This window comes from Aaosphaeria arxii (assembly GCF_010015735.1).
Source record: "Aaosphaeria arxii CBS 175.79 unplaced genomic scaffold BU24scaffold_3, whole genome shotgun sequence".
In the NCBI taxonomy this organism is placed as follows: Eukaryota; Fungi; Ascomycota; class Dothideomycetes; order Pleosporales; genus Aaosphaeria; species Aaosphaeria arxii.
In genome coordinates this window covers 4427456-4449819 of record NW_022983476.1, presented here as the reverse complement: position 1 = coordinate 4449819, position 22364 = coordinate 4427456, and the positions used below count along the sequence as shown (strand labels likewise).

Here is a 22364-nt window from a genome sequence, read left to right as displayed (position 1 = left end):
AAAGACCTGTCATTCTTTTGCATCACTTCCTTGAGCATTCTCAATCTTGAGTGTGGTGTTGATCTTGTAGTGTTGGAATTGGACAGCAGGAGTGATGATAAATGAAATGTTGCTGAAGTATCCTGTTTTTTTTTCTGGAAATTGAACTGATGGTTAACTCTGTCTGAAAAAGTATAGTATGCGTTTAATATGTCAACCTGTGGGACGACTGCTATTTGACAGATGTGTATATCAATAGGAGAGAGCCATAGAGAAGACATGGAATCAGACTATGTAGAGACCTGATTGTCACTGATGTTCCAGTAGACAATTTGATCTTTGAATTCATTATTATACATTACCAGTCGTTCGTTACTATTAACTTTACTATAATCATTACCACTTACACCCCTCCCTCCAATCTACTGCTTTGCCTCCTTAAACCTAAGCTTCACCCCATCCGCCGGACTCATCGTCAACGTCAACCCATACCTCAACCAGCCCAACCCGCCCGTCTCCTTACTCTGCCACGTATTCCCCACGCCCACCACCTCCTCGAACCTCTGCAACAACCTCACAACCACATACCCAGCCTCCGTCAGCGCAAACTGCTGTCCAATACAGATCCTCGGCCCGCCATTGAACGGCAAGTACTCGAAACCCTGCCTCTTCCCGTCCCACCTCTCCGGCCTGAACACGTCCGCATCCTCGCCCCAGTAGTCCCGCAACCGGTGCATGATGTACACACTGTACTCGACCGCCATGCCCTTCCGCACGTACACCGGCGCCGTGCCGTCCGGCCCTCCGCCAGTCGGCAGCGACGTGTCGCGCACTGCGCGGCGGCTGTTGACGGGGACGATCGGATGCAGCCTTAGCGTCTCGTTCAGACACCACTGGAGGTACGAGCAGCTTTTCAGCCGGGCAAACGAGACGTCGCGCGGGTGGTCGTAGGAGCCGAAGTCGTCGAGGACGAGGGCGCGGAGCCGGCGGAAGACGGAGGGCTGCTTCGCGAGCTCGATGAAGAGGAAGGAGAGGAGGCTGGCTGTCGTGTCGCGCCCGGCGAGCAGGATGTTGAGGAGCTCCTGGCGGAGTTCGGCGGGGTTGTCGGTGGTTTCCGCGAGGGCGGAGAGGAAGACGTATTTGGGTTTGCTGGGCCCGGTTCCTTCTGTTGTTGTTTGGGGTTCTTTGATGGTGGGAGGGTTTTTCTTCTGGGCGAGCGCGCGGTTGATGTAGTGGTCGAGGAAGCCGTGGCATGTGCGGCATTCTTTGCGGAACTCGTCGTCGTATGCCATCCACCATAGCGTGTCGAGTCTCATGGCTTTCGACATGTAGCGCTGCGCGCGATCGAACGAGGTAGCGAAGTCGCCCTCGTTGAAGGCCACTGGGCTGAATTTCGCCAGTGGCCCGGGGAGGTTCGCCAGTTGCGATCCCACCGTCTCGCCGAAGAGGAATTCGGTCGCCGTGTCGAGCGTGAGCCGGAAGAACAGCGTCTTCATGTCCGTGACGTCGGTCCAGCCGTCCGGGTTGACGGGCAGCGCCTGGAGCATATTCTGCACATGTCGCTCCTCCAGCTCGAGATCGCTGACCTGATCTCGGACGAATTGGGGACGTAGCAGGGCGCGTGAGTGCTCCCATTCCTTACCGTCATTGGCAAACTGTATGGCAGATTAGCGAATTGTCGTTCGAGATATCATGAATCACAGCCGCCACTACTACTCACAATGCCCCTTTCAAGCAAAGGGAAAAACGACTTCCTCCGCACCTCCCCAAGCTCAAAGTCCTTGAACTTGGTCGCGAGGATCGTCTGCACGTTCTTCGGATCAACCGTGAAGATCAGCTTCGCGCCGAACAGAAACTGATAGAACGTCGCCGGCTTGTGTGCCCACGCATCCATGCGCCCGACCGTGCGGTCGTACAGGTAGTAAGGCAGATAGTACCCCTTGTCGGCCCTCATGAGGTTGCGGAGGTTCCCCAGGCTGAAGAAGTCGCCTTCACGCAGCATCATGGGTCGCTGGCTGCCGAGCTGCCGCATGTTGGCGCGGATGCGGCGCTCGTTCACGCACCATAGGAGGAACTTGTAGGTTGTGAAGATGCAGAGGCCGGTTATTGCCCATACGAGTGAGATGTACATGGTGGTGGTGGGTTAATTGATGCTTGCCCGCTCCCCTTGTGCGTGGTGTTGAAAGATCAATTGGAAATAGACCACACACTCAGTCAGTGTGGATTCTATCAGGAGAAGAAAAAGAATCGCGTCGCGTTACAAAACTTCGCTCATGTAAAAATGTCGAGAACAATTGAGAGGTAGCGATTAGTGATACGTAGAAAACGATAATAGACGATAGGGCTTTAGTACCATGTATATGCATCAGGTACCTGACCCGTTCAGGCGGCTAGGCCATGGCAGGACTAGCATCTCGTAGTCTTCACTTGAATATTATTCTACCAGCCCCATTATTCGCTCTGTGGCGCTCCACTTCTGAAACAACACCACGACATAGTTGCATACCTGGGTAGCTGTACAGTTGCAGAAAGGAGACTCGGATTCGGATTCGTCCGTCCGTTTGTTCCGTGTAGGATTGTCATAACATCTGTTGAGAAGATAAACAACTACTCTGTACTTCGTGTTGTGTGTGCAATGACAAGGTATACAAGAATCCTATAGATTTGAAACTCAACTTTCGATCTTTTCAAAATGGTGGTTGGGCTAATAGGGGCTCACGGCTATCATGCAAGTAGATATCACCGTACCGTCCCCTGATGCCGGCAGGCTGCAGCCTAGTTTTCTCGCAACAATGTACGGGTACTTGCGTCGTAGTGCTTACGACGAGGTGGTTCTCTCGACCGTGCTCGCCCGTTTCTCCTTCGGATGCACTGTTTAGGGTGAATCGTTCGTTTGTTGTGTCGGCAGCTTTCGTACTCGTAGGATTTCGACGCTGTACTCCGTACTGATAAGTAGTACGTACGTACCTTGACGTAACGATAGTAACGATTCATATATCGCAAGCATTGCCAGAGTTGGGCGTGGAATGACTTGCAGCAGAACGGTATTCCGCTTCGCTGCCGATTTGAAGAAGTGCAAGCGAGTAGTAGTATCCAAGATATTGGATCGATGAGTGGCTGTTAGAAACCCCTTCGCTCAGCGAATAGGTGAAGTCAATGATCTTATGTTCATATAGCCAATATCAGTAGAGATACGATCGTGAAAAACATAAACATTGCATGCCTATCAGGCTAGAAAATTGGCACACGGGCATCGCACATGGCAATCGCTCCACCCGTCCATCCCTTGATGTCCATGTCCCACCCAATTCCAATTCATGATGCAACATACCCAGAACGCCATCATGCCCCATCCCATCATCACCTTGGTCATCACCCTATGTCTTGTCGGTAGAAAGAATATACAATATTAAAAGCCGCCATCGGTGCTCGTTCCATCTACGCTCGCCCGGTGATGTAGTCTTTGTTCTCAATCGTGACACTCTTGGTCTATTGAATTCAGTCAGTCGTGCGTTGCTCAAGGTTCGAAAGAAATTGCTTACCATGTGATTAACCTTGTATACACCGACTAAACGAGCAGCAAGCTCAAACATGTTGTTTCGGAGTGAGATGACGATGAATTGTGCGTTCTTGGTCCTCTCTTTGATGTACGCTGCAACAATCGAAACCTAGTAAAGAGGTCAGTCGCAGACACGGAAGTCTAAATCCCACAAAAAACTTACGTTTCGGAAATCCAAAGCTGCGTCAATCTCGTCCATGACGTATAGCGGTGTTGGCTTGTAGTGATGTAGTGCAAACACCAACGCTAGAGAGCTCAGCGTCTTCTCTCCACCTGACAGATTGCTGATATTCCTCCAGCTCTTCTTGGGAGGCATGACGCTGAAGAGAATTCCCTCAGAGAATGGGTCCAGACTGTCGACGAGCTCCAACTCAGCGTTGCCACCCATCGTGATCATCTGATACATCTCCTTCAGGCGCATGGAGATTTGCGAGAAGCCTGTCATGAAGCCCTCGAGGCGCAAGTGGCGCAATTCATTGGTTCGACTGCGCGCAGCATCACGAGCAGCAACTGCGCTGGCCAAGTCCTGGGAGCGAGCGGCATGTTCCTCCACCCGTTTTCGGTATTCGGCCAAGACAGACGTGTCAACCGAGACATTCTCGTTCTTCTTTTCGAGGCTGGCGATTTCACTCTTCAAGTCATCTCGGTCGATATCTTGCAGTTCATCCTTTGTGAAGGTTGGTATCCCGTCGGACTCTTGTTCCTCACCGATGTCGCTAAGGCTCTGGTAGTTGAGGTTTCCGAGCTTGTCCTGGAAGGCACGCTGCTTCCGCCGGAACTCCCCAAGGTTATTCTCGCCCTCTTCCAGCTTATTGCGCATTTCGATCTCGATGCCACGTGTTTTCTGAAGCTCGGCCTTTCGCTCGTCCAGCTCCTTCTTGAGCTCTTGAAGCTCCTCTTTCCGCGTCTCCAAGGCTTCCTGTGCCTCTTCTGCACGTTCCCTTGTGCCCTCAACGTCCCGCTTTTGCGCCTCCATGTCTTCTTCGACCTTTTCAATTTCGACGGCGAGCTTCTCCAATTCTTTGGAGGCATCGGCGAACGACTTCTCGTGCTTCAGCTTTTGTTTCTGAACCTTCGACCTCGAGATCTCCGCACTAGAGGCCTCGTCAGTCAACGTGTCGATCCGCCCTTTCAACAGAGCGACTTTAGCATTCTGACTACGAAGCTTGACGCCGCCAATCTCCATGATCTTGTCCTGAATCGCTTTGATCTCGGCCTCTATATCAGCAGTCTCTGCATGCAGCTTTGCGACCTCCTTTTCCGTGCTTGCGATGCTCTTCTCCAGCGCGGATATGCGGGCCTTGTCTGACTTAGTGCTAGACTGCTCGGCACTGAGTTCTTCGATGCGCCGCTGAGAATCTGCAATATTGCGATCAAAGCTGTCCAACTCGAGGGCAAGCTTCTGGGCTTTGGTCTCAAGTTTAGGAATTTGATCCCGTAATTGACGTAGGCTCATCTCCAGCTCACGATGCTGTTGCTGAATATCGGCAAAGGCCTGCTCCAGTGCGTCGCGATCTTGCTCCAACTTGACGACTTGCTCCTTGGTAACATCCGAAGCGAGCTTCGAGGACATTCCGCCTTTTGCAACCCGAGTGCCACCACCGCTCATAGTACCAGATTTGTCTATGAGCTGGCCATCCAGAGTCACTACTCGCCAACGCTTCGCACCATAAGCAATGCGGTTTGCTTGTTCAAGGTCTTTCGCGACGAGCGTGTTCTGCAAGACACTGTAGAAGGCAGGGCCGAACCGATCATGCTTTGGCTTCACAAGATCGAATAGGCGAGGGGCATTCTCGGGCGTATCGATTTGGCTGAGATCTCGACGAGCAAGTCGGTCTAGAAGGATGAAGTTGGCTCGTCCGAGATTGTTCTTCCGCAAGTAGTCTATGCACTGTTGGCCAACTTCCACTGTGTCGACTACCATGTTTTCTAGTTGCGGGCATGCCGTGGAAATGGCTACATCGTATCTTTGATCAATTGTGCCGAGGTTTCCGAGTCGACCATGGAAGCCATTGATACGCCCGGAATCTTTCAATCGCATCAGGCCCGAAAGGACGTTGCCTTGATTTTGTGTTGCTGAAAGACTCGCACGAGCCTCGTCCGCCTTCTGCCTGGCTCCAGACAATTTCGATTGCAGAGCAGGTTCTCGTTTAATCAAATCATCGATCTGCGCCTGGACGTTATCCGCCTCCTCTTCAACCCGATCTTTCTCGTTCTTGCAGTCGTCGAGTTCGGCGGCCTTTGCTTCTTTTGAAGCTTCCAAGGTTGCAATTTTCGCTTCGACCTCGGCGATGTTTTTGGCACCAGAGTTCTCCTTCTCGCGAAGAATATCAAGTTCACTCTGAGCAACTGCGATGGTAGACTGTTTTTCGTTGATCTTCGCACTCCATGGTTCCAGTGACTTTTGTTTCTCTGCAATCTCGTCTGAAAGACCTTGGGTTTTCCCTGCCAGGCTTGCACGAAGAGCGTCCAACTCCTTCTCCTCGACCTTCATTTCCTGTTCGAGCTCTGCAATCTCTTCGCTGCATCGCTCAATGTCATCTGTACATTGCTTAGAGGTCGTCTCTGCCTCGGATATTCCATGCCTGCTGCTTTCTTTAGTCTTTTCCGACTTCTTCTGCTTGTTTGCCAGGAACTTCCTTCTCTCTTCAAATTTGAGGGCCTCCTTCTCGAATTTTGACATTTGATCTAGGACTTCCTGAGTCTGTTTCTCAAGCTTCCCACACTCCTTCAACCCTTTCGCATGTTGCCGGTCGAGGGATTCGATCCCTTCTTCGTTGCCCTTGTGCTTCGCGAGTTCTTCCTCGAGCTGAGCTTTGAGTTGGTTGACTGACTCCTCCGTAACTTGAATATGATCATCAAACTCAGATATGTATAACTGGTACAGTGTCGCGCGCTTGATGGCCAACTCATTTTCGTCGCGGAGATAGGCTAGCGCTTTGTTCTTTTTCTCTTCTAGCCCACTCTTCTCTTTCTCCACATGCTGTACACGGTTGCTTTTCTCTGTGCAGACTTCGTTAAGGGTTTCGGTTTCTGCGGCAGCCTCCTCGATGGGGGTCTTGTATTTAGAAGTGCCAATGATATCCTCCAAGTATTCAAGGAGGCCATCGTCATGTTCACTGGCAGCTTTAGGCTTCATCTGCGCAATGGATTCGACTTCACCCTGTAAAATCAGGAAGCGTTTATGGTCAAGGTCAACGCCTCTATCCTTTAGCAGGCTTGTAACGACGGTGAACGTGGATTCCCTTTTGTTGATATAGTATTTACTGGAGTTGTTCTTGAAAGCCCGTCGAGAAATGACAATGGTCGACTCTGGAACCACCTCAGTGCCCCCACCCGGTAAATCCATCACCTCTTGAAAATGCACCTCGACTTCGCAGTGATCCAGATCGGGAAATGCGGCAGAATTGTGTATAAGCGCAGATATCTTCCCCTGCCTCATCTTGCTGGCACGGAAACCAAACACAAACAACAGAGAGTCGATGACATTGGATTTCCCGGAGCCATTGGGTCCCACAACGGAGGAGAACGAGGCATGGAATGGCCCCACTTCTTGACGACCAGCGTAACTTTTAAAGTTCGTGAGAATCAAATAGGTGATAACCATGCGATTCTTTGGAACGGTGGGCTCCGGTGCAACAATAAGTCCTGCTGCTCTCTTTCGCACCAGTATATCCATTGGTTTTTCAAACACGGGATCTCGAGCATTAGGCTTCTCGATGATCGTATTTTGGATTTCCGTTTCAGGTTCAGGCACTGGTGTTCTCTCGATGATTGTATTTTGGATTTCCGTTTCAGGCTCAGGCTCAGGCTCAGGCACTGGTATTCTCTCATTGACCGCGGAATCTGTGATATCGGCCAGTGGGGTACTGGGAGTTTGAACGGGCTGGGGCTCGGGCGAGGCAGTCGGCTCAGGAGTGAGGAGATGCGAATCTCCGTCTACAGATGTCGCAGCCGCAGATACGCGAGGTTTCCTTGCACTTGGAGCTGGCTTTGTGCTTGTCCTTCGCTTCGTTGGCTCCTTCTTTATGGCCGACTGTGGCTCCGCTACCGAACTGGTAGGACTGAACATCTGGCTGGGCTCGACGCTCTCAGTGGCGCGCGGTCGCCTTCGTGGGGCAGTGGGTTTCGGCGTCGCACTCTCATCTGCGTTTTTTCGTGGTCGTCCACGCCTTTTCGCGGGTAAGGGTGCAGGTGTAAAGTCATCCTCTTCTTCCTGTTTGATTTGAGGGGATTGGTTCTCCTCCTCGACATCGGACGAATCGATGACGGGGGCTTTTCGTCGCGCCGTACCGGCGCGGGTTGACTTCCGCGGCGATTCTGAAGACATTATGTCTGTTGGTGTGAGATTTGGTGATTACAATGGTGGGGTTGTGTTTGGTTTGGTGCACTGTTGTGTTTGTTTTGATGCACAACACGCTAGCACGCTTGGCTTGGCAGCATTCGGCTCAGCCTTACCAGGGTCATCCGCGAAAGTGGACATGGGCGACGCAATGAACCTTGAGAAGCAAGAGAGTTGCGGTATTTACTGGTAGTCTACAGCTAAACTAATCTATTGGGGTGAACATTTCCATACCTTTCCTTCTTTCTCTTGTGACTCGGCATTGTTCTTGTGTTATCGGGTCGCCCTATAGAAGGGATGCTGCTCTGCAGGAAACTCGCCATAAATACATTGAGCTTCCCCACGTTCAAAGATCTTTACACGGCAATCTGAATATATCAAGGGAGTTTCGCTCTGGTTATTTTGTTGCTTCGTAACTTACACTGTGATCTGAAGTCTCCCTCCCATAGCCCTTGAAACTATCCACCCCGCCTCACAATCCACGACGCATGTGCCACTATATCGTTATCGACCGAAAGTGGTTAGTTTCTCCATGACGAACGCCCGAACCATCTACCCAGGAACACTCTCAGATTCTTGCACTCAAGATGCTTGCTCGACCCTAATATCCACCGTCGCCCTAAATCATGCTGAGGCGTAAAATACCTCATGGAGTGTGGCGTTTACCATTGAATGTGCGTGCGCTCTCACGTCGACATGTTGCTAGCAGAGCTAAGCCGAAAGAAAGAGGCACAACGCACTGGAAGAACGTGGAAACGGTACCAGGTTCCCTTTCAAGCGTAATCGCGGAGACGGCGAGGCGCAATTCGGGTCCGGCGAACAAAACTGAGACTGCTCGTATCGTGCCACAGATAGTGAGCAGTAAACTTTGCGGTATGTTCATGGTCGCATTACGTCGAGAAATGGAGCCCCGATGGTTGCTAACTGTTGTGTGCCATAAAACAGATGATGTTATCGATTACCATGGGCATACACTCGAAAAATATAAGGGCTGTGATATCATTGACATCAACCCCGGAGCAGGTGTCTGGACGTCCAAACTCCACGAATTCCTCCAACCGCGAAGCCATATTCTCATCGAACCAGATATCAAAATCTTCGAACAATTCCTCAAGCCGTTATTGGACAAGCCTGGATCGAAGTACAAACTGGCGCCGTACGATCCAACTGTCTTCGAATCGCTCAATCAATTGGTCAAAGATGGGTATCTACCTCACCAAAAGATGCCTGAGCCCAACGACCCACAAGCAAATGAAATCAACAATACCCTACTCGTGACGGGCACAATTGCATGGGATCCAGTCCTGCCTGGCTTCGGAGTTAGCTCCATGGCAAGACAAATTCTATATAGCTATACGGAATTGGCATGGCAAAAGCAAATATTCCACGCATTCGGTCCTACAAGGATGCTCCTTTGGCATTTAGACGAAGACTCAAAAGTCATAAATCCGAAATCGCTGAACCAGCTGGGCAGAGGTACTTTCACACTCAGAAAGTTTGCTGAGACGAGGGAAATTGTAGCACCAGGGCCTAGGGAGAGAGGGTTTGGAAGAGATGCTGTGGGGCGTGAGGCGCGTTACGAAATCGAAGGTATCGCGAAAACTATGAAAGCCATGGAATCCAGAGGCACATCGCTTCCCACGCACCGCAGGTCACTAGTTCACGATATTGTAGACGATGTTATCAAGAAAACAGATGGTACTGCGATCATGACTGTGGGAGAAACTACAGAATATCTTCGATTGCGAGCACTACAAGATCTACCAATCACAGGTCTTGTGACCAACCATGCTGTCGAATTATTCAAGTTCGCCGACGTGATCTGGCCCGGGGTGACATTTGACATGAAATTACCAACATCAAAAGCTCCAGCAAAACGAACGAAACAACCTCCCGTGTTACCCCCCCACATAGATCGAGCCGCTGGTCTTGATCTGACGGTCCGGACGAGATCATTGAGAGGGCTGGAGCAGAAAAGGCAGAAAAAGGATGCCGTAGTGGATCTAGGAGAAGCAGTGTATCAACTCGAATGCCAAATACTCAAGATGGACGATGGCAATTCCAAGACGAAGGCACTTGAGAGATTGAAAGGCCTCCAACAGAAATTCGACCAGGCGCATGCAGCCCTAGACGGTAATTACCGGACTGGCGTAAATACGGACCTGGATGATTGTATGTCACTTAGATCTGGGTTTCCCCGAATTGACTGGGACAAGCGGACTATGGAGCCTTTAGTGATGCAACCCGACGAGTTCTGGCCCGCCAATCGCATGTCGCTTTCTGATATAGAGCCACTCCCTAATTCGGAAGCTCTATCACTTCAGGATATCCAATATTTCATCGATTTCATTTACGGTCTGCTGAGTTCTATAACGGCCGACCTTCCACATGCTTTGGAAGATCTGCAATCTGGCGCCGGAGATCTCATCGAAGAGGTCCCCGCCCTTCGAGACCCTTCCCGAGGTGGGAGGTTAAGTATGGACCGCTTTCGTGCTCGGTCGTTGACTATGGAAATGGCAACTGAGCTGTTTAAAGCTTATAGGGAGTGGCCTTTCCGAAACCCAGACACTGACATCAGCAATTTCTTTAGGTCGAAGTCAAATAAACCGGGGTCAGAATTCACATTTTAGATCTCCCTAGCAATTCTAAAGTGGAGTGCCCTTGGAGGCTTGTAACAATAGTAATTGTAATAAATTGTGAATACCAATATTGCCAAAAGTCTGTGATTCAGACGTCTTTAATATACAAATGTTTCCTTTCACCAGTTTCTCTCTTGTGAATTGTAGGTATTGGCTGATCTATTTCTTCGCCTTCGAAGCAGCAGCTGCAGATGGCTTCTTCCCAGACCCTTTCTTCGCTACCTTCTCTTTCTTTTGTGCGCTGATCAGGTCCAGAAGATGATCCTCCCCAGACTGTCCGGCATCCTAGAGCAGAGTCAGATATTTGAAAATTGCCATGTGTTACCAGCAGACTTACCGATCCCTTATCTCCAGCGCTACCTGAGCTCTCTGCATCCCAACCCCGTCCGAACTTGCTTCTGAAAGCCGCCAACTTTCCGGCTTCATCCTCTTCTATGTTCAACAGCTTCTGGCTCGAAGGATTCCACAAAGGCGTGTTTTTGATATCTTTTGTAGATTTGTATACGGGAGCGGGCGACGTAGTACGGTGAACGAAGGTTGAACCATCGGAGAGGGTGATCAATTGCGTGAAGGTATATGGGCGCTTCGGTCGTCGGAGGAGTGTCGCGTGGCGGACCTGGTGTGTGCTCTGAAGATTCTGCGAGCTTTGAGAACGTATGGACTGACGCAATATGCGCAGTGCGCTGACAGAAGGAATTGGTGTAGCCATTTTGTGTGGTGTGTCGTTATGGTGGAGAGATGTCGGAGGTGAAAGGTTGAGATGCGGAGGTCAGAAAGTTGAAAGCCTTGGCGCGGTAACTTTTTTACTCGAGCGTCATGACGAACATTCCTACAATCCCGACAACATCTGGCTAGGCATTGCCAGCCTAACAACCCTGTGATAGAGAAATGAGAAGTGCTGTAGTATCACTGAACAAGTGACCAATTGCAAAAATGCCTATACCACGACGTTCTGCTGGCCGGTTTTTCGCAGCCTTTTATGACTGGAGCTGTCTTGCACGTATGCTGAAGAACTCTGATGGACTGTATGGGTAATAACATTTGTACAGAACGACCGCATTATACTTCCCGAAGCTTTACTGTTCAGCCCAACGGCGGTTGGTATTGCCAATCGCAAAGCTCTAGATCGCTCACGACTACAAGAATACATCAAACATCGGAAGGTCAGCTCCGCGCGAACACCGAGGAAGATGGCCGAATTATGTCGATTGGCTCTTCAGGTGGAGAGGCGATCTCTTCGGATACTAAGATATTGAGCAATGAAGAGATGGCACAGAACAAGAAAGGGAGCATAGAACAGGAGCGATCGCGGAACAATGCGCCTGAAGAGTTGCAACATTCGTTACGCACCCTAATGCGTAGAGTCACACATCCTATCGTGGTCCTCACAGCAGCTTCCGCCGATACCGAAGGGAATGCAGAACCTGTGGGCATGGCTATCTCTTCCTTCAACACCGTAACGCTCCATCCGCCTACAATATCGTTTAATATCCAAAGCCCTTCACGCACACTCACTGCAATTCGGGATGAAGGTGGAAATTTTCTTGTCCATTTTCTTCCGCCTTCTCTCAAATCTGCGGTGATCGCCGATGCTTTCACATGGGGGAATGGTCCGTCAGCCCTTGCGAACCGGAAAGATGTCCTAAATGATGGTCAAACGCCAGCATCATCGAAGATACCCAACGACCAGGTGGCCGCATACATGTCTTGTAAAATCGTCAAGGAACTCGATGTCGCAGACCATGTAATAATTGCTGCCGAGGTCCTTGACATTCAAGATTGCACGACAAGCGCCGCACCCTTCTTGACATATGTCAACGGCCATTTCATCGACAAGCGCGGCCGTTTATTCACAAAAGAAAACATAAAAGAGCTTTCTCTTAAGCATCGTAGCCCGTCACAGCTCAATCAGACCATAAATGCATCCGAATCTATATCTCATACGACCAAAGACAACAAGCAAGCACGAGATTCTTCATCTGAGGGCACCATGTTCAAGCAGGAGATATCACTGGAGTTGTTGGAAGATCGTGTACGCCAATTCGTGCGGACACGCCCCATACAGGCTGCAACATGGCAGTCGGCAGAGATACTTGCAGCTCTGAATATGGCAGTCGACGCACATGTCACAACTGAACAGGGTGTCATGCCATCAACTTCCGCTCGGATTGTATCTTCGCTAATACGAAAAGCTTGTGGTGAGCAACTACCTCACTTGAATGGACAGGAGCGACAAGTTGTAGCTGCATATTTGAGGCGGTCGCGTGAGACTCCTAAATCGCTACGAATCATAAAAGTTGGGAGCGAACGTTTCGAATGGACAAAATACTTTGCGAAGGATTTCTCAGGAGAGGCGGTTGGTTTTGAGACGGTGAATGAGGCTTCTGATCCAGGCCACGGAAGTTCTGAAGCTGCTATGAAAGTGGCTGAAACAAGGGGAACTTTCGAGGAGAAACCTGTTGTGCCAGGCGCATTCCAAGCATATAAACTCGATGGCAGCAGAAGATCTTAAATTAACAAACAGGCGGAAGGCCTTTAGACATTCGAATGAGGCTACCAAAATGGAGGGGCTTACAGAGTTGGTATCAGGACGAGTGTCAATCGATCAATATTGCGGGAATATGCTACCAAAGATGTCACGAGTAATCTTCCGTGTGGAAACCGAGTGCAAAGGCCTGTATCCGTCGCTGTTCGAGGTAGCCGTAACACTGATAGATATCCACATTCCGCCTATCTTCCGAACCTAATCAATGTATAGGTTCACGCAACAAGATCTTTACAACTTCGATGATTTTGGTGTCAATTCATTTTGTGATCATTTAATTACAAAGATGCTTGGAACCCAGTTCCAGTACTCTCGGTAATACCACCATCAACAACAAGTTCGTGCGACGTCACATATCGACTTGCACTACTGGCCAAAAAGACTACTGCGTTCGCTACATCTGCTCCAGTGCCCATCCATCCCATTGGGCAATTGTGATCCAGTATCCTCTTTGCAGCCTCTTGATCCCCTAAGTCGTTGCTCTTTGCAAAGTTGTCCACCAGTGGGGTGTACATGAGACCGGGAACCACACAATTGCTCCTGATGTTTTCCTTTGCATACATAACCCCCATAGCCTTTGTAAAGCGAATCACGCCTGCCTTGGCAGCTGCGTATGCGATTTGATGTTTCCCTATGTAGCGCATCGCGGTGATGCTGGCGTTATTGATAATGCTGCCAGAGCGTTGCTTTTGCATTATTGGAAGCACATGATGGCAGACTCTGTACACAGAAGAAAGGTTCAGATCGATTTGTCGTGCCCATAGTTCTTCGGACATGGTCGCTGGGTTGCCTGCAGATGTCTGTCCTACGTTGTTGACGAGGATGTCGATTCGGCCGTGTCGTTGCATAACGGTGGTAATCAGTGCCTCCACATCGGACGGCTTCATGACGTCTGCGGCTATGACATCGACCACGGCATTGGTGTCTTCTTCAAGAAGTCTTTCTTTTGTTCTTTCGGCGGCGGGTAGATTTAGGTCGCAGCCGAATATCTTGACGCCGTTGCGGGAGAGTAGTCGTGCTGTTGCTGCGCCGTTGCCCCAGAATGGACTGTCCTTGGGCCCAACTTGGCCGATACCAGTTATGAGAGCAACTTTGCCCTGAAGGTCGGGGTATGTTGGGGAAACTTCAGGGACGGGAGGCTCTGCGACTGACATGATGGATGAAGATCTGGGTCTATAAATTGATAATGTCCAATCCCTCCAATGATTATGAGTGAGCAAACATGCAAAAAGGACAGTAGTTATGATGGAGATGTTTTATGGTACTATTTGTAGGTCGAGCTCTAAACAACATTAACATTGGCTTTCACCATGACCTCTATTGATCGAATTGCCTCGGGTATTGCTTGTCGGTTTTGATGCCGATGTTTCCATAGTCTTGCGATATGCGTAGGGGAGATATTGAATGATGGTGGATGCTAGTGCCGGGTTACTTCGCCCGTTGCCACACCGATAACCCGAGCTTGCTTAGACACTACACTGCGTGACTGTTTAGATCAGTCCCTAGACGGAGAATAAACGGCATATACAGCTACCTAGGTCCAGAACTAGGCTATCAATACTGTCTTTATTAGTCTTCTGTATCTGCTTGAGCATCCTTAGAAAGTCATCTGCAGCCACCTACTAGATCGAATACATAGTAGAAAATCACGATGCAGACCGAAAAGTACACGCTTTCTCCTCCGAGTCTTGAAGAGCTCGCCAGCGCACTTAGAGCCCCTCTATCTTCCAATTTCGAGCATGCAACCGTAGACGTTGTCCAGTGTGCTGATTTACGCGATGCTCCATTTCATCTAGCCACAGAAGGGCTTTCAGGCAACGAGCGAATTGCAGACGTTGGCGGACAACCCAACCTCTTTCCGACTCCGCGGCTGGATACCATCTGGAGCATGAAGGAAATTGCCAAGGCCATGGAAATGGATTACAGCAAAGGCAGTCTGATCGGAGCTGGGGCTGGACCATTCCACCAGGTTGGCCGCAATTGCGAGCTTGTTCCTAATTTCAGCTGGGAAGGGGGAATGGAAAATATCAACAATCAGTCATACATTGCGCAGATTGCAGGAGGAACCGGTGCTCCTGGAGTCCAAAAGAGCCCTTCTTTGGATTGTGCACTGATGATTAATCTGTACGGTTCATCTGGTAACCCTGGCCCAGTCCTCAAGATTACTGCGCGGAAACGGAAAGGCGCCGAGAAAAGCTTCACCGAGTGTATTCGTAAAGCACTTAATACCGCCTTTGGGGAATCGAGAACGGTCAGCCTGGGAGGAGCGTTCCTTGTTAAGTCGGGGAGAGCGCGCTACCATATCATGCCCGATTTTCCTCCTGCTGACGACTTACCTTTCTCATCTGCAAAGCAGCTCAACGACTGGTTAACATATCACGACTTCGATGGACCTGTTGTGTGCCTCTCAGTTTTGCATTCGGCGGACCCTGATAAGAAGATGGGTTTGCGCATGGAACATTCGCATGGGTTTTCGGCGACCAAGGCAGACGCTGGAGGCCATTACCACTATGATATGGATGGGCACAATGAGGATATCGAGTACGAAGGTTATTTCAATGTTGCAAATTTTATATACAGGATAGCAAAGCCGGAGGTGACCTTAGAGCGTGATCTACATGATTGAAATCATCATCAAGATATGTCACAACGCTTCAAGGATAGAAATTGTTTCCTGTAATTGCGTAGTTGTCAAGTGATATAGCCTTTGTAAAGGAAAATCGTGTTCACTTCATGTCGTGCATAACGTACAGCGTGTTCGATTTGGTCGCATGTGGCTCCGTATTTGACTGACACGAGCAAGCCTACGAATGCATATTCTCTCCTCTAATAATATCAGCACCTAAGCTTGCTGTGTGAAATATGCCAAAATTCTACAGCATGCGTGACATTTCAATTATAGAAAGATACCCTGATACAACCACCGATTCGGTCTACCTCTGCATTGAGCCACCACTCCCAAAAAGATTGACCCTAGGCATTAGGATCAAGTGCCTGTTTACCTGCTTACTGAGGTAAACCTTACCAATGAAATGGCAGCACAATTATTCAATATCTATCTTCGAACAACTAAATAGCGGCATCTGTTGGAAAGATCAACTGACGGACTAGATCCACCATGGCACTTCCACAAAAGGCCAAATCCACGGAGTGGATGACAACCTCGGAAAATAAAGCGTAGTGTCAGTCATTGGATTGATCTTTCTTCTGGCACAAGAAAAGCGCGTGTTTTTCTACCCGGAGTTGAAACCCGTTGTTCGGCCGATATCCCGTGTAGGTGCGCCTCCCGCTGGTAAACCAAAACAGAGATTGTGGGGTCTCCAGAATCTCCCCAGCTTTGTTTGTTACATTAGATTATAAAAAATCCTCTGCATTCCCCAGGTTTGGTTCGGTCAACTCAGGAACCAATAGTTCTATGTCTTTGGCCGATCTTTGATACTTATTGTCCTTCACGTTTTCCATCTCACAAGACCGGCCGTGAAACAAGAGCCATGTCGATCCATTCGCTTTCAGACCCAAAGCCTGCTGAGATCAAGCTCGAGGTTTACGATGGAATCGGAGACATCTCATTCAAGCAAGAGGGCCAGGGTGTCGAATACGAAGAGAACACGGTAGAGGAGAAGAAACTAGTTCGCAAGATTGATCTTTTCCTTCTCCCTTGTATCTGGATTGTTTATCTCTTATCCTACATGGTACGATCATCTGATTATCGTCAATCAATCAACTGACAGTCTCCAAGGATCGATCCAACCTCGGTAATGCTAGAGTCGCAGGAATGGCAGACGACTTGGGACTTACCGATCGTCGCTACTATCTCTGCGTCGTGATCTTCCAAGTTGGCTATGTTATAGCGGAGGTTCCTTGTAACATGATCCTTTCTAGATCGAGGCCATCGATTTTCATACCCATCATCATGGTTTTCTGGGGAGCAGTGTGTGCTGTGATGGGGAGTGCAAGAACATGGCAACAACTTATCGGTCTTCGATTCCTGCTAGGTGTTGCCGAAGCTGGTTTTAGCGTAAGTTACTGTGCGGCAATAAATGGTGGGAAGAAAGCTGACTTTGCCAATAGCCTGCGGTAATGTTCATCGTGTCCAGTTGGTACCGCAAAAGCGAGCAATCGAAACGTTTCATGGTCTTTCACAGTGCTGGAATCACATCCGGTGCAGTGGGAAGCATCCTCGCGGGAGCAATAACCTCGGGCATGGATGGTCTAAGCGGAATACAAGGCTGGAGATGGCTGTACATCATCGAAGGAATAATTACGGTCGTTGTTGCATTTGTTGTGCCTTTCGTACTCCTGGATTACCCGTTGACTTCAAAGAAGCTGTCTCCAGAGGAACGCCAGCTGGCATACAACCGACTTGTTGCAGACGGAATCACCAGTCGCAATGACGAAGAATTTTCCATAAGCCACTTTCAAGCCTTGAAGCTTGCATTTTCGAACTGGAGACTGTATCCTTTGATGTGCGGATACATGATCATTATCGGAAACATGACGCTCTCGAACTTTTACCCAACGTTTGTCATGTATCTGGGATATAACAGGAAGGATGCACAGTGAGCCACCCAAGTCATGAAAGACCGAAGAAACAGTACTAAACTATGCGCAGATATATGACAGCACCACTATACGGTGTAGCACTCGCCATTGCTATCGCACTGTGCGTCATCGTAGACAAAATGCCCCGGTACCGTCCTATCTTCACAATGGCAGTGCTTCTCATCTGCGGAACGCTGTTTTGTGGGCTATCAACAGGTATTACGGCTCCAGTACCTCGATACATATTTCTCTGCTTCATAAACACAGCAATCTGGGCTGGAAACCCATTGTCGTTGTCTTATACCAGTACTGTGCTTGGTCCGGTACAACCAGAGGTCAGAGCTATATCTTTGGCTTCAATCAACGGAATGGCGAATCTCGCTCAGCTGTATGCAACCGAAGTCTTCACGGTGTCTAAGCCACCACTAGCTATCCTGGGATTTGGGGTGTTTGCTGGGCTGTTCGCTGTTGGTGCTGTTATATATTTGGCGGCGTTCTTCGTTTACCAGAGATATCCGTATAAGCCTGCTAAGGCAGCGTAGGCAGTTTCGTACGCTCAACGTAGGAACCTACTGACTGGCGTCTCATTTTGTGAACACGCATTTGATAGAACTGGATTGGTTTAGTGTAGTTGCTCATCTGTCAACAATTTATATGCTTTACAAATATATCTCCATTGAACCTCGGTAGCAGGAGGAACAACTTAGCTAGATCTTCTATAGCTTCTATTGCTTACGAGCTGAATAATTCAAAGTTGTAATGTTGAGGAATAATTGATCTAGCATTGAAAGAGCGTCTAGCGCTCGTAATACCCTTAAACCACCAATGGAGTATAGGAAGGCTGTTGCTACTAGGTGGAGATACTTTAGCCCTTGAAGAGGTGGGGAAACTGTACAATAATGATATTCTGCAAAGGGATTAGCACCCTCCTAATGTCTCGCCGCTCTTTTTCACTCTAAATTCCTTGTACTTTACAACTGCTCCCCCATGGAGAACTTCAGTTTCAGTCTCTAGCACCTCTATAAATAACCACGATGGGACGGCAAAATAAAGCCTGTAGTATCTGCAGGGGCCTTAAGGTCAGTTTACAGGATATATCTGCAATGACCATTCCGACAGTGTACTGAAGAATATAAAAGATCAAATGTACTATGCCAGAAACACCTGGACCATGTCGCAGATGTCACAATCGCGGCTTGGTTTGCCTGGTGGACAGGAATCCTCAAGCATCACTGTCAGAAGAAAGCAACAGGTACGCTCATTCCAAATCGATTAATGTTGGTCTTACCCTGTTATAAGATGGCGGAATGACGTCTCGGGTCAAATTCAGCAGCTCCAGACCGCCGTAGATGTGCTGTTGCGCATGTCCAATCTGCCGCAACTCAGCTCCTACAATGAGCGACCACAGCCTACGGCTGATATTCAGCAAGATCTCACTCCAGAAGATGAGGCACGGACAAGCGGCCATGTCTCTGACGGAGACGATAGTCTCCCTGCAGCACCTATTATGACGCCTGTGGTACCGGTGGACGATAATATCTACAGTCTGCCTATCAATTATCTTTATGAAGTTACTCGGCTTCCGTCTCTGGCCACTGGTCCATCCTCACCATCTGCACAGCGCAGTCGCATCAGCCACGATTTTATTTCCCGTGGGCTTGTCCCCATTGTAACTGCGGAACGCTTGTTCACTCATTTCGTCACGCGAATTGACTACTTTTGCTATGGGCTGACATGTCCACATGCTACATTGGAAGAACTCCGTGCCAGTTCAACCGTCTTGACAGCTGCAGTATGCGCAGTATCTGCGCTGCACGATCCTGAGGGTTCTACGGTATTCAAGGTTTGCCATGCCGAATACCAGAGACTAGTAACAAAAAACATGTTTGCAGTTGTACACTCTACCGATGACGTTCGGGCTCTTATCATCGGAGCTTACTGGCTGGCCAACTTGTCGTATACAGTGCTTGGGCATGCCATCAGAATTGCAATGAGACTCAACTATCACCTCGCATATTACGCGGCGATTCGTGATTCCAAGGTTGAGGATATCGAAAAGGCGCGTCTGTGGTATATCTTATACATTCTCGACCATCACTCTAGTATCTTGTATGGCCGACCTGTCATGATATCAGCAGATGAAGAACCGCACCAACAATGGGAAACCTTCATTCAGTCCAATGGTAATCAAGAGGTTGATTTGCGGATGTCAAGCCAGGTCGCGCTTTACCACATAACTTCCAAGGTGAAGAACATTTTCGGCAGCCACTCAACACAGGCTGTGCCGGAACATTTTCTGACTCAGCTTCGCGGCTACTTCTCAGAACTGGATCGATGGTACATGTGCTGGGGAGACAGAATGCGTATGTATAAATATAATTCTCTATATTAGCCAACAGAGTAAGTAACGACCACAGCACGAAACGCTTTTGTAGGCTGGTTTCCCAGAGACGGTGCCAGTCTGCATTATCATTTTGCTCGCATGCATCTATGCTCGTACATCTTCCGAGGGACTTCTGTCGAATCGATTGCAGCATCTTCTCCACAAGTCAAGGAGTACGCCATCGTGGCAGTGACCTCTGCTACTGCTGTGCTCGAGCTCATCATGGAAAGGCCCGACTTGCGCACAGCTCTGGTTGGAATGCCAATCTATTTCCATGCTATGATTACTTTTGCAGCAGTGTTTCTTATCAAAGCGGCAAAAGCAAATTTTCCGGAGCCTGCGGCAGTGGATACAACCACAGTCCTTACTTTGGTTGAGAACTGGGTTCGTGAGCTTAGGACACAAAAGGCGTCACAGCAACATCTTGTTTATCATCTGGCTAATGGTCTGGAGGGATTTCTCAAGGCCCTTTCTAATCCTGATTTGGATGTTTCTATTATATCCGGCCCTATTCGGACTCTGGGGGGTGATCCCGCTTCAACGAACTACATAATGGATTCGATGTTTATGCTTGACGCATTTAATTTGTTCCAATATCCAGGCACTGCAGGCTCGATGGAGGGGGGGATGCTACCAGAGTAGACAACCTTTGAGGTAAACTCAGGAATGTATTATACTATAGCAGCTGTATTTCGTACCTTGTATGAAGCAAAGTAGCAGTGGAAGGCACACATCATTGGTTATTGCATAATGGAGCACTACCTACACGCCGTCTTATGAAAGCCTCCGCTGGTATTGGTGTTATAGGCGTTACAGACATTTACAGGCATTGGCAGTACCTCGTTTAACAAACACGCTACATCCTCTTTCTTATAGGTTCTTGGAGCGAAAGATGGCGGCTTTGGATACCTTTAAGGACTCTCTCTAGGTCAAGTAGCTTAGATGAGGGAGATTTATATGCCAATGACATGGAAATAATTGCACCACTTGGAGAGCATATGCAAAGATAGAGGTAGACTTAGTAATATACCGAATGCTACCTAGTTTAGACAGCTTCTGCCAAGTATGGAAAGTATCTACTCAAGTACTTAATAACAGAGGTTTTGTTGTTACTGCCTAATAGTCGATCAGTACTTTGAATAATTGGGATGTTCCAAGAGAAAAGGTTGTATGGAGAAGGGTTCAGAAAGAGCATAGTATGACGTTTGTAACCATATGGGATGTCTTAAAGACTAATCGAATGTTTTGTGTCTCATCATGTTGTGTGTGTGTGAAGGAGAAAGAATGAGATATGCATACCTTTAAGATCATGTCTGCTAGCATTCAGATAAGCTATCTGCACGATCAAGTCAAAAGCCCTTCAGGACATTTCCCGAGTAATATGCAAGTGGGTAGCCACCCAGAGCATAATCGTTCTTTCGATTGCTTCCTCGAGGGGTGATCGAACCTCTGTGGAGGATGAGTAGTCTTGGATTCTGTCAAAGACAGCAGATCTCGCAGCGTGATCTCGACGCTCATGTTGCGATGGGAGGCTGGATAGGGTGAGTAGTGCATGTGCTCAGCCATCAACCATTTCTTCATCGTGATCCCTATGGGTCTCGAAGCCAGCCCCCTGCTTCAGATTGCTCACGATCTTTTCAATTCTCTCCAGCAGTTCTTCATCACCTCGAGCGCCTCTACCACTGCGCACGTTGGCATTAAGCACACCTACGTCTAGGCTGCCCAATCCTCCGTTTGTGACGTGACTTTCGCTGTCCTTCAGCCTTTCCCTCTCCCGATCTTCATCGCTCTGACCTTCTATCCGCACCGCCGCAATGAATCTAGGCGCCTCTGAAGGAACTACTTTCTCTTTTTCAAGATCAGTGACCTGGGTTTTCAGGGTAGTGCGGATGGTATTGATCTGGATGAACAGCTCGTGAGTGCTAGTCTGGAGGAGATCTTTGCGGCCTTGTTGGGTAGAGAGGGTGGACAGAGAAGTGCCAGGAGTCTGGACAGGATGTTGAGTCAAGAGAGATAGAGTGGAGGCGGTCTTGCGAAGGAGTTCAGGGAGCTGCTCATTGATGGCTGAAAGCTCCCGGATTTGCTTCGCGGCGGTTTCGGTATAGGGTTGGGAAGACATCTGGTCGACTGCCACCGCCGAGGACGTCCTCTTTGCAACGAATAGGTAGAACAAGTGCCAATAACTCACTCGATTTCATTCGGTGTAAAGGAATGAAAGGCACGGCGGTCGCCGGCTTGGTGAAAGCAGAATCAGAAGGTGAAGGTTGGGGGTGAACAGCTTTTTGTAGCTGTGGGAAATCGCGCTTTCCCCGCGCTAGCGTCGGACAAGGGTGTGCCTTGGCATTTCGTCGCGCGAACAATTGAGCTTCAGATAC

The 22364-nt window shown here is 49.0% G+C and overlaps 10 protein-coding genes across 10 annotated transcripts; 5 read left to right on the top strand and 5 right to left on the bottom strand.

Moving 5' to 3' along the window:
* Positions 1-287: 287 nt before the first annotated feature.
* On the bottom strand, positions 288-2373 carry BU24DRAFT_491399 (cytochrome P450 52A12). Its single transcript, XM_033533792.1, has 2 exons — positions 1700-2373; positions 288-1634 (listed from the first exon to the last, which is right to left on the bottom strand). The coding sequence occupies exons 1-2, from the start codon at positions 2108-2110 to the stop codon at positions 402-404; spliced, it is 1644 nt and encodes a 547-aa protein (XP_033386775.1). The 5' UTR covers positions 2111-2373; the 3' UTR covers positions 288-401.
* A 751-nt stretch (positions 2374-3124) lies between these two features.
* BU24DRAFT_390331 (nuclear condensin-like protein complex subunit Smc4) lies at positions 3125-7907 on the bottom strand. The gene is made up of 3 exons (XM_033525071.1): positions 3702-7907; positions 3522-3647; positions 3125-3468 (listed from the first exon to the last, which is right to left on the bottom strand). Exons 1-3 carry the CDS (start codon positions 7866-7868, stop codon positions 3418-3420), a joined length of 4344 nt encoding a protein of 1447 aa, XP_033386774.1. The 5' UTR covers positions 7869-7907; the 3' UTR covers positions 3125-3417.
* A 179-nt stretch (positions 7908-8086) lies between these two features.
* On the top strand, positions 8087-10594 carry BU24DRAFT_368927 (S-adenosyl-L-methionine-dependent methyltransferase). The gene is made up of 2 exons (XM_033524384.1): positions 8087-8753; positions 8826-10594. Exons 1-2 carry the CDS (start codon positions 8507-8509, stop codon positions 10508-10510), a joined length of 1932 nt encoding a protein of 643 aa, XP_033386773.1. The 5' UTR covers positions 8087-8506; the 3' UTR covers positions 10511-10594.
* Positions 10595-10678: 84 nt separating this feature from the next.
* Positions 10679-11228, bottom strand: BU24DRAFT_344227 (uncharacterized protein; the record flags this gene model as incomplete). Its single annotated transcript, XM_033523396.1, has 2 exons — positions 10679-10783; positions 10857-11228. The coding sequence occupies 2 exons, from the start codon at positions 11226-11228 to the stop codon at positions 10679-10681; spliced, it is 477 nt and encodes a 158-aa protein (XP_033386772.1).
* Positions 11229-11360: 132 nt separating this feature from the next.
* BU24DRAFT_491395 (uncharacterized protein) lies at positions 11361-13285 on the top strand. Its single transcript, XM_033533791.1, has 2 exons — positions 11361-11519; positions 11569-13285. The coding sequence occupies exons 1-2, from the start codon at positions 11453-11455 to the stop codon at positions 13029-13031; spliced, it is 1530 nt and encodes a 509-aa protein (XP_033386771.1). The 5' UTR covers positions 11361-11452; the 3' UTR covers positions 13032-13285.
* A 43-nt stretch (positions 13286-13328) lies between these two features.
* BU24DRAFT_421422 (NAD(P)-binding protein) lies at positions 13329-14429 on the bottom strand. Its single transcript, XM_033527726.1, has one exon. It carries the CDS (start codon positions 14216-14218, stop codon positions 13343-13345), a length of 876 nt encoding a protein of 291 aa, XP_033386770.1. The 5' UTR covers positions 14219-14429; the 3' UTR covers positions 13329-13342.
* A 79-nt stretch (positions 14430-14508) lies between these two features.
* BU24DRAFT_170833 (DUF1907-domain-containing protein) lies at positions 14509-15754 on the top strand. The gene has a single exon (XM_033521501.1). It carries the CDS (start codon positions 14716-14718, stop codon positions 15688-15690), a length of 975 nt encoding a protein of 324 aa, XP_033386769.1. The 5' UTR covers positions 14509-14715; the 3' UTR covers positions 15691-15754.
* Positions 15755-16555: 801 nt separating this feature from the next.
* Positions 16556-18222, top strand: BU24DRAFT_479875 (vitamin H transporter; the record flags this gene model as incomplete). The annotated part of the gene is made up of 4 exons (XM_033533097.1): positions 16556-16756; positions 16804-17082; positions 17136-17623; positions 17677-18222. The coding sequence occupies 4 exons, from the start codon at positions 16556-16558 to the stop codon at positions 18146-18148; spliced, it is 1440 nt and encodes a 479-aa protein (XP_033386768.1). The 3' UTR covers positions 18149-18222.
* A 372-nt stretch (positions 18223-18594) lies between these two features.
* BU24DRAFT_170800 (uncharacterized protein) lies at positions 18595-21089 on the top strand. Its single transcript, XM_033521499.1, has 4 exons — positions 18595-18685; positions 18746-18858; positions 18906-19969; positions 20024-21089. Exons 1-4 carry the CDS (start codon positions 18641-18643, stop codon positions 20629-20631), a joined length of 1830 nt encoding a protein of 609 aa, XP_033386767.1. The 5' UTR covers positions 18595-18640; the 3' UTR covers positions 20632-21089.
* Positions 21090-22363, bottom strand: BU24DRAFT_170801 (uncharacterized protein). The gene has a single exon (XM_033521500.1). The coding sequence runs from the start codon at positions 22106-22108 to the stop codon at positions 21548-21550; it is 561 nt and encodes a 186-aa protein (XP_033386766.1). The 5' UTR covers positions 22109-22363; the 3' UTR covers positions 21090-21547.
* Between the last annotated feature and the right edge of the window lies 1 nt (position 22364).

Excerpts from the sequence above, each read along its gene's own strand:
- BU24DRAFT_491399 (XM_033533792.1), bottom strand. The coding sequence starts at position 2,110 with ATGTACATCTCACTCGTATGGGCAATAACCGGCCTCTGCATCTTCACA. Across the intron at positions 1,635-1,699 it reads CTTTGCTTGAAAGGGGCATT|TTTGCCAATGACGGTAAGGA; the intron begins GTGAGTAGTAGT and ends TCTGCCATACAG.
- BU24DRAFT_170800 (XM_033521499.1), top strand. The coding sequence starts at position 18,641 with ATGGGACGGCAAAATAAAGCCTGTAGTATCTGCAGGGGCCTTAAG. Across the intron at positions 18,686-18,745 it reads GTATCTGCAGGGGCCTTAAG|ATCAAATGTACTATGCCAGA; the intron begins GTCAGTTTACAG and ends AGAATATAAAAG. Across the intron at positions 18,859-18,905 it reads CTGTCAGAAGAAAGCAACAG|ATGGCGGAATGACGTCTCGG; the intron begins GTACGCTCATTC and ends CCCTGTTATAAG.
- BU24DRAFT_170833 (XM_033521501.1), top strand. The coding sequence starts at position 14,716 with ATGCAGACCGAAAAGTACACGCTTTCTCCTCCGAGTCTTGAAGAGCTC.
- BU24DRAFT_390331 (XM_033525071.1), bottom strand. The coding sequence starts at position 7,868 with ATGTCTTCAGAATCGCCGCGGAAGTCAACCCGCGCCGGTACGGCGCGA. Across the intron at positions 3,648-3,701 it reads CAGCTTTGGATTTCCGAAAC|GTTTCGATTGTTGCAGCGTA; the intron begins GTAAGTTTTTTG and ends CCTCTTTACTAG. Across the intron at positions 3,469-3,521 it reads TATACAAGGTTAATCACATG|ACCAAGAGTGTCACGATTGA; the intron begins GTAAGCAATTTC and ends TGAATTCAATAG.
- BU24DRAFT_491395 (XM_033533791.1), top strand. The coding sequence starts at position 11,453 with ATGCCTATACCACGACGTTCTGCTGGCCGGTTTTTCGCAGCCTTTTAT. Across the intron at positions 11,520-11,568 it reads TGACTGGAGCTGTCTTGCAC|AACGACCGCATTATACTTCC; the intron begins GTATGCTGAAGA and ends ACATTTGTACAG.
- BU24DRAFT_368927 (XM_033524384.1), top strand. The coding sequence starts at position 8,507 with ATGCTGAGGCGTAAAATACCTCATGGAGTGTGGCGTTTACCATTGAAT. Across the intron at positions 8,754-8,825 it reads AGTGAGCAGTAAACTTTGCG|ATGATGTTATCGATTACCAT; the intron begins GTATGTTCATGG and ends GCCATAAAACAG.
- BU24DRAFT_170801 (XM_033521500.1), bottom strand. The coding sequence starts at position 22,108 with ATGTCTTCCCAACCCTATACCGAAACCGCCGCGAAGCAAATCCGGGAG.
- BU24DRAFT_421422 (XM_033527726.1), bottom strand. The coding sequence starts at position 14,218 with ATGTCAGTCGCAGAGCCTCCCGTCCCTGAAGTTTCCCCAACATACCCC.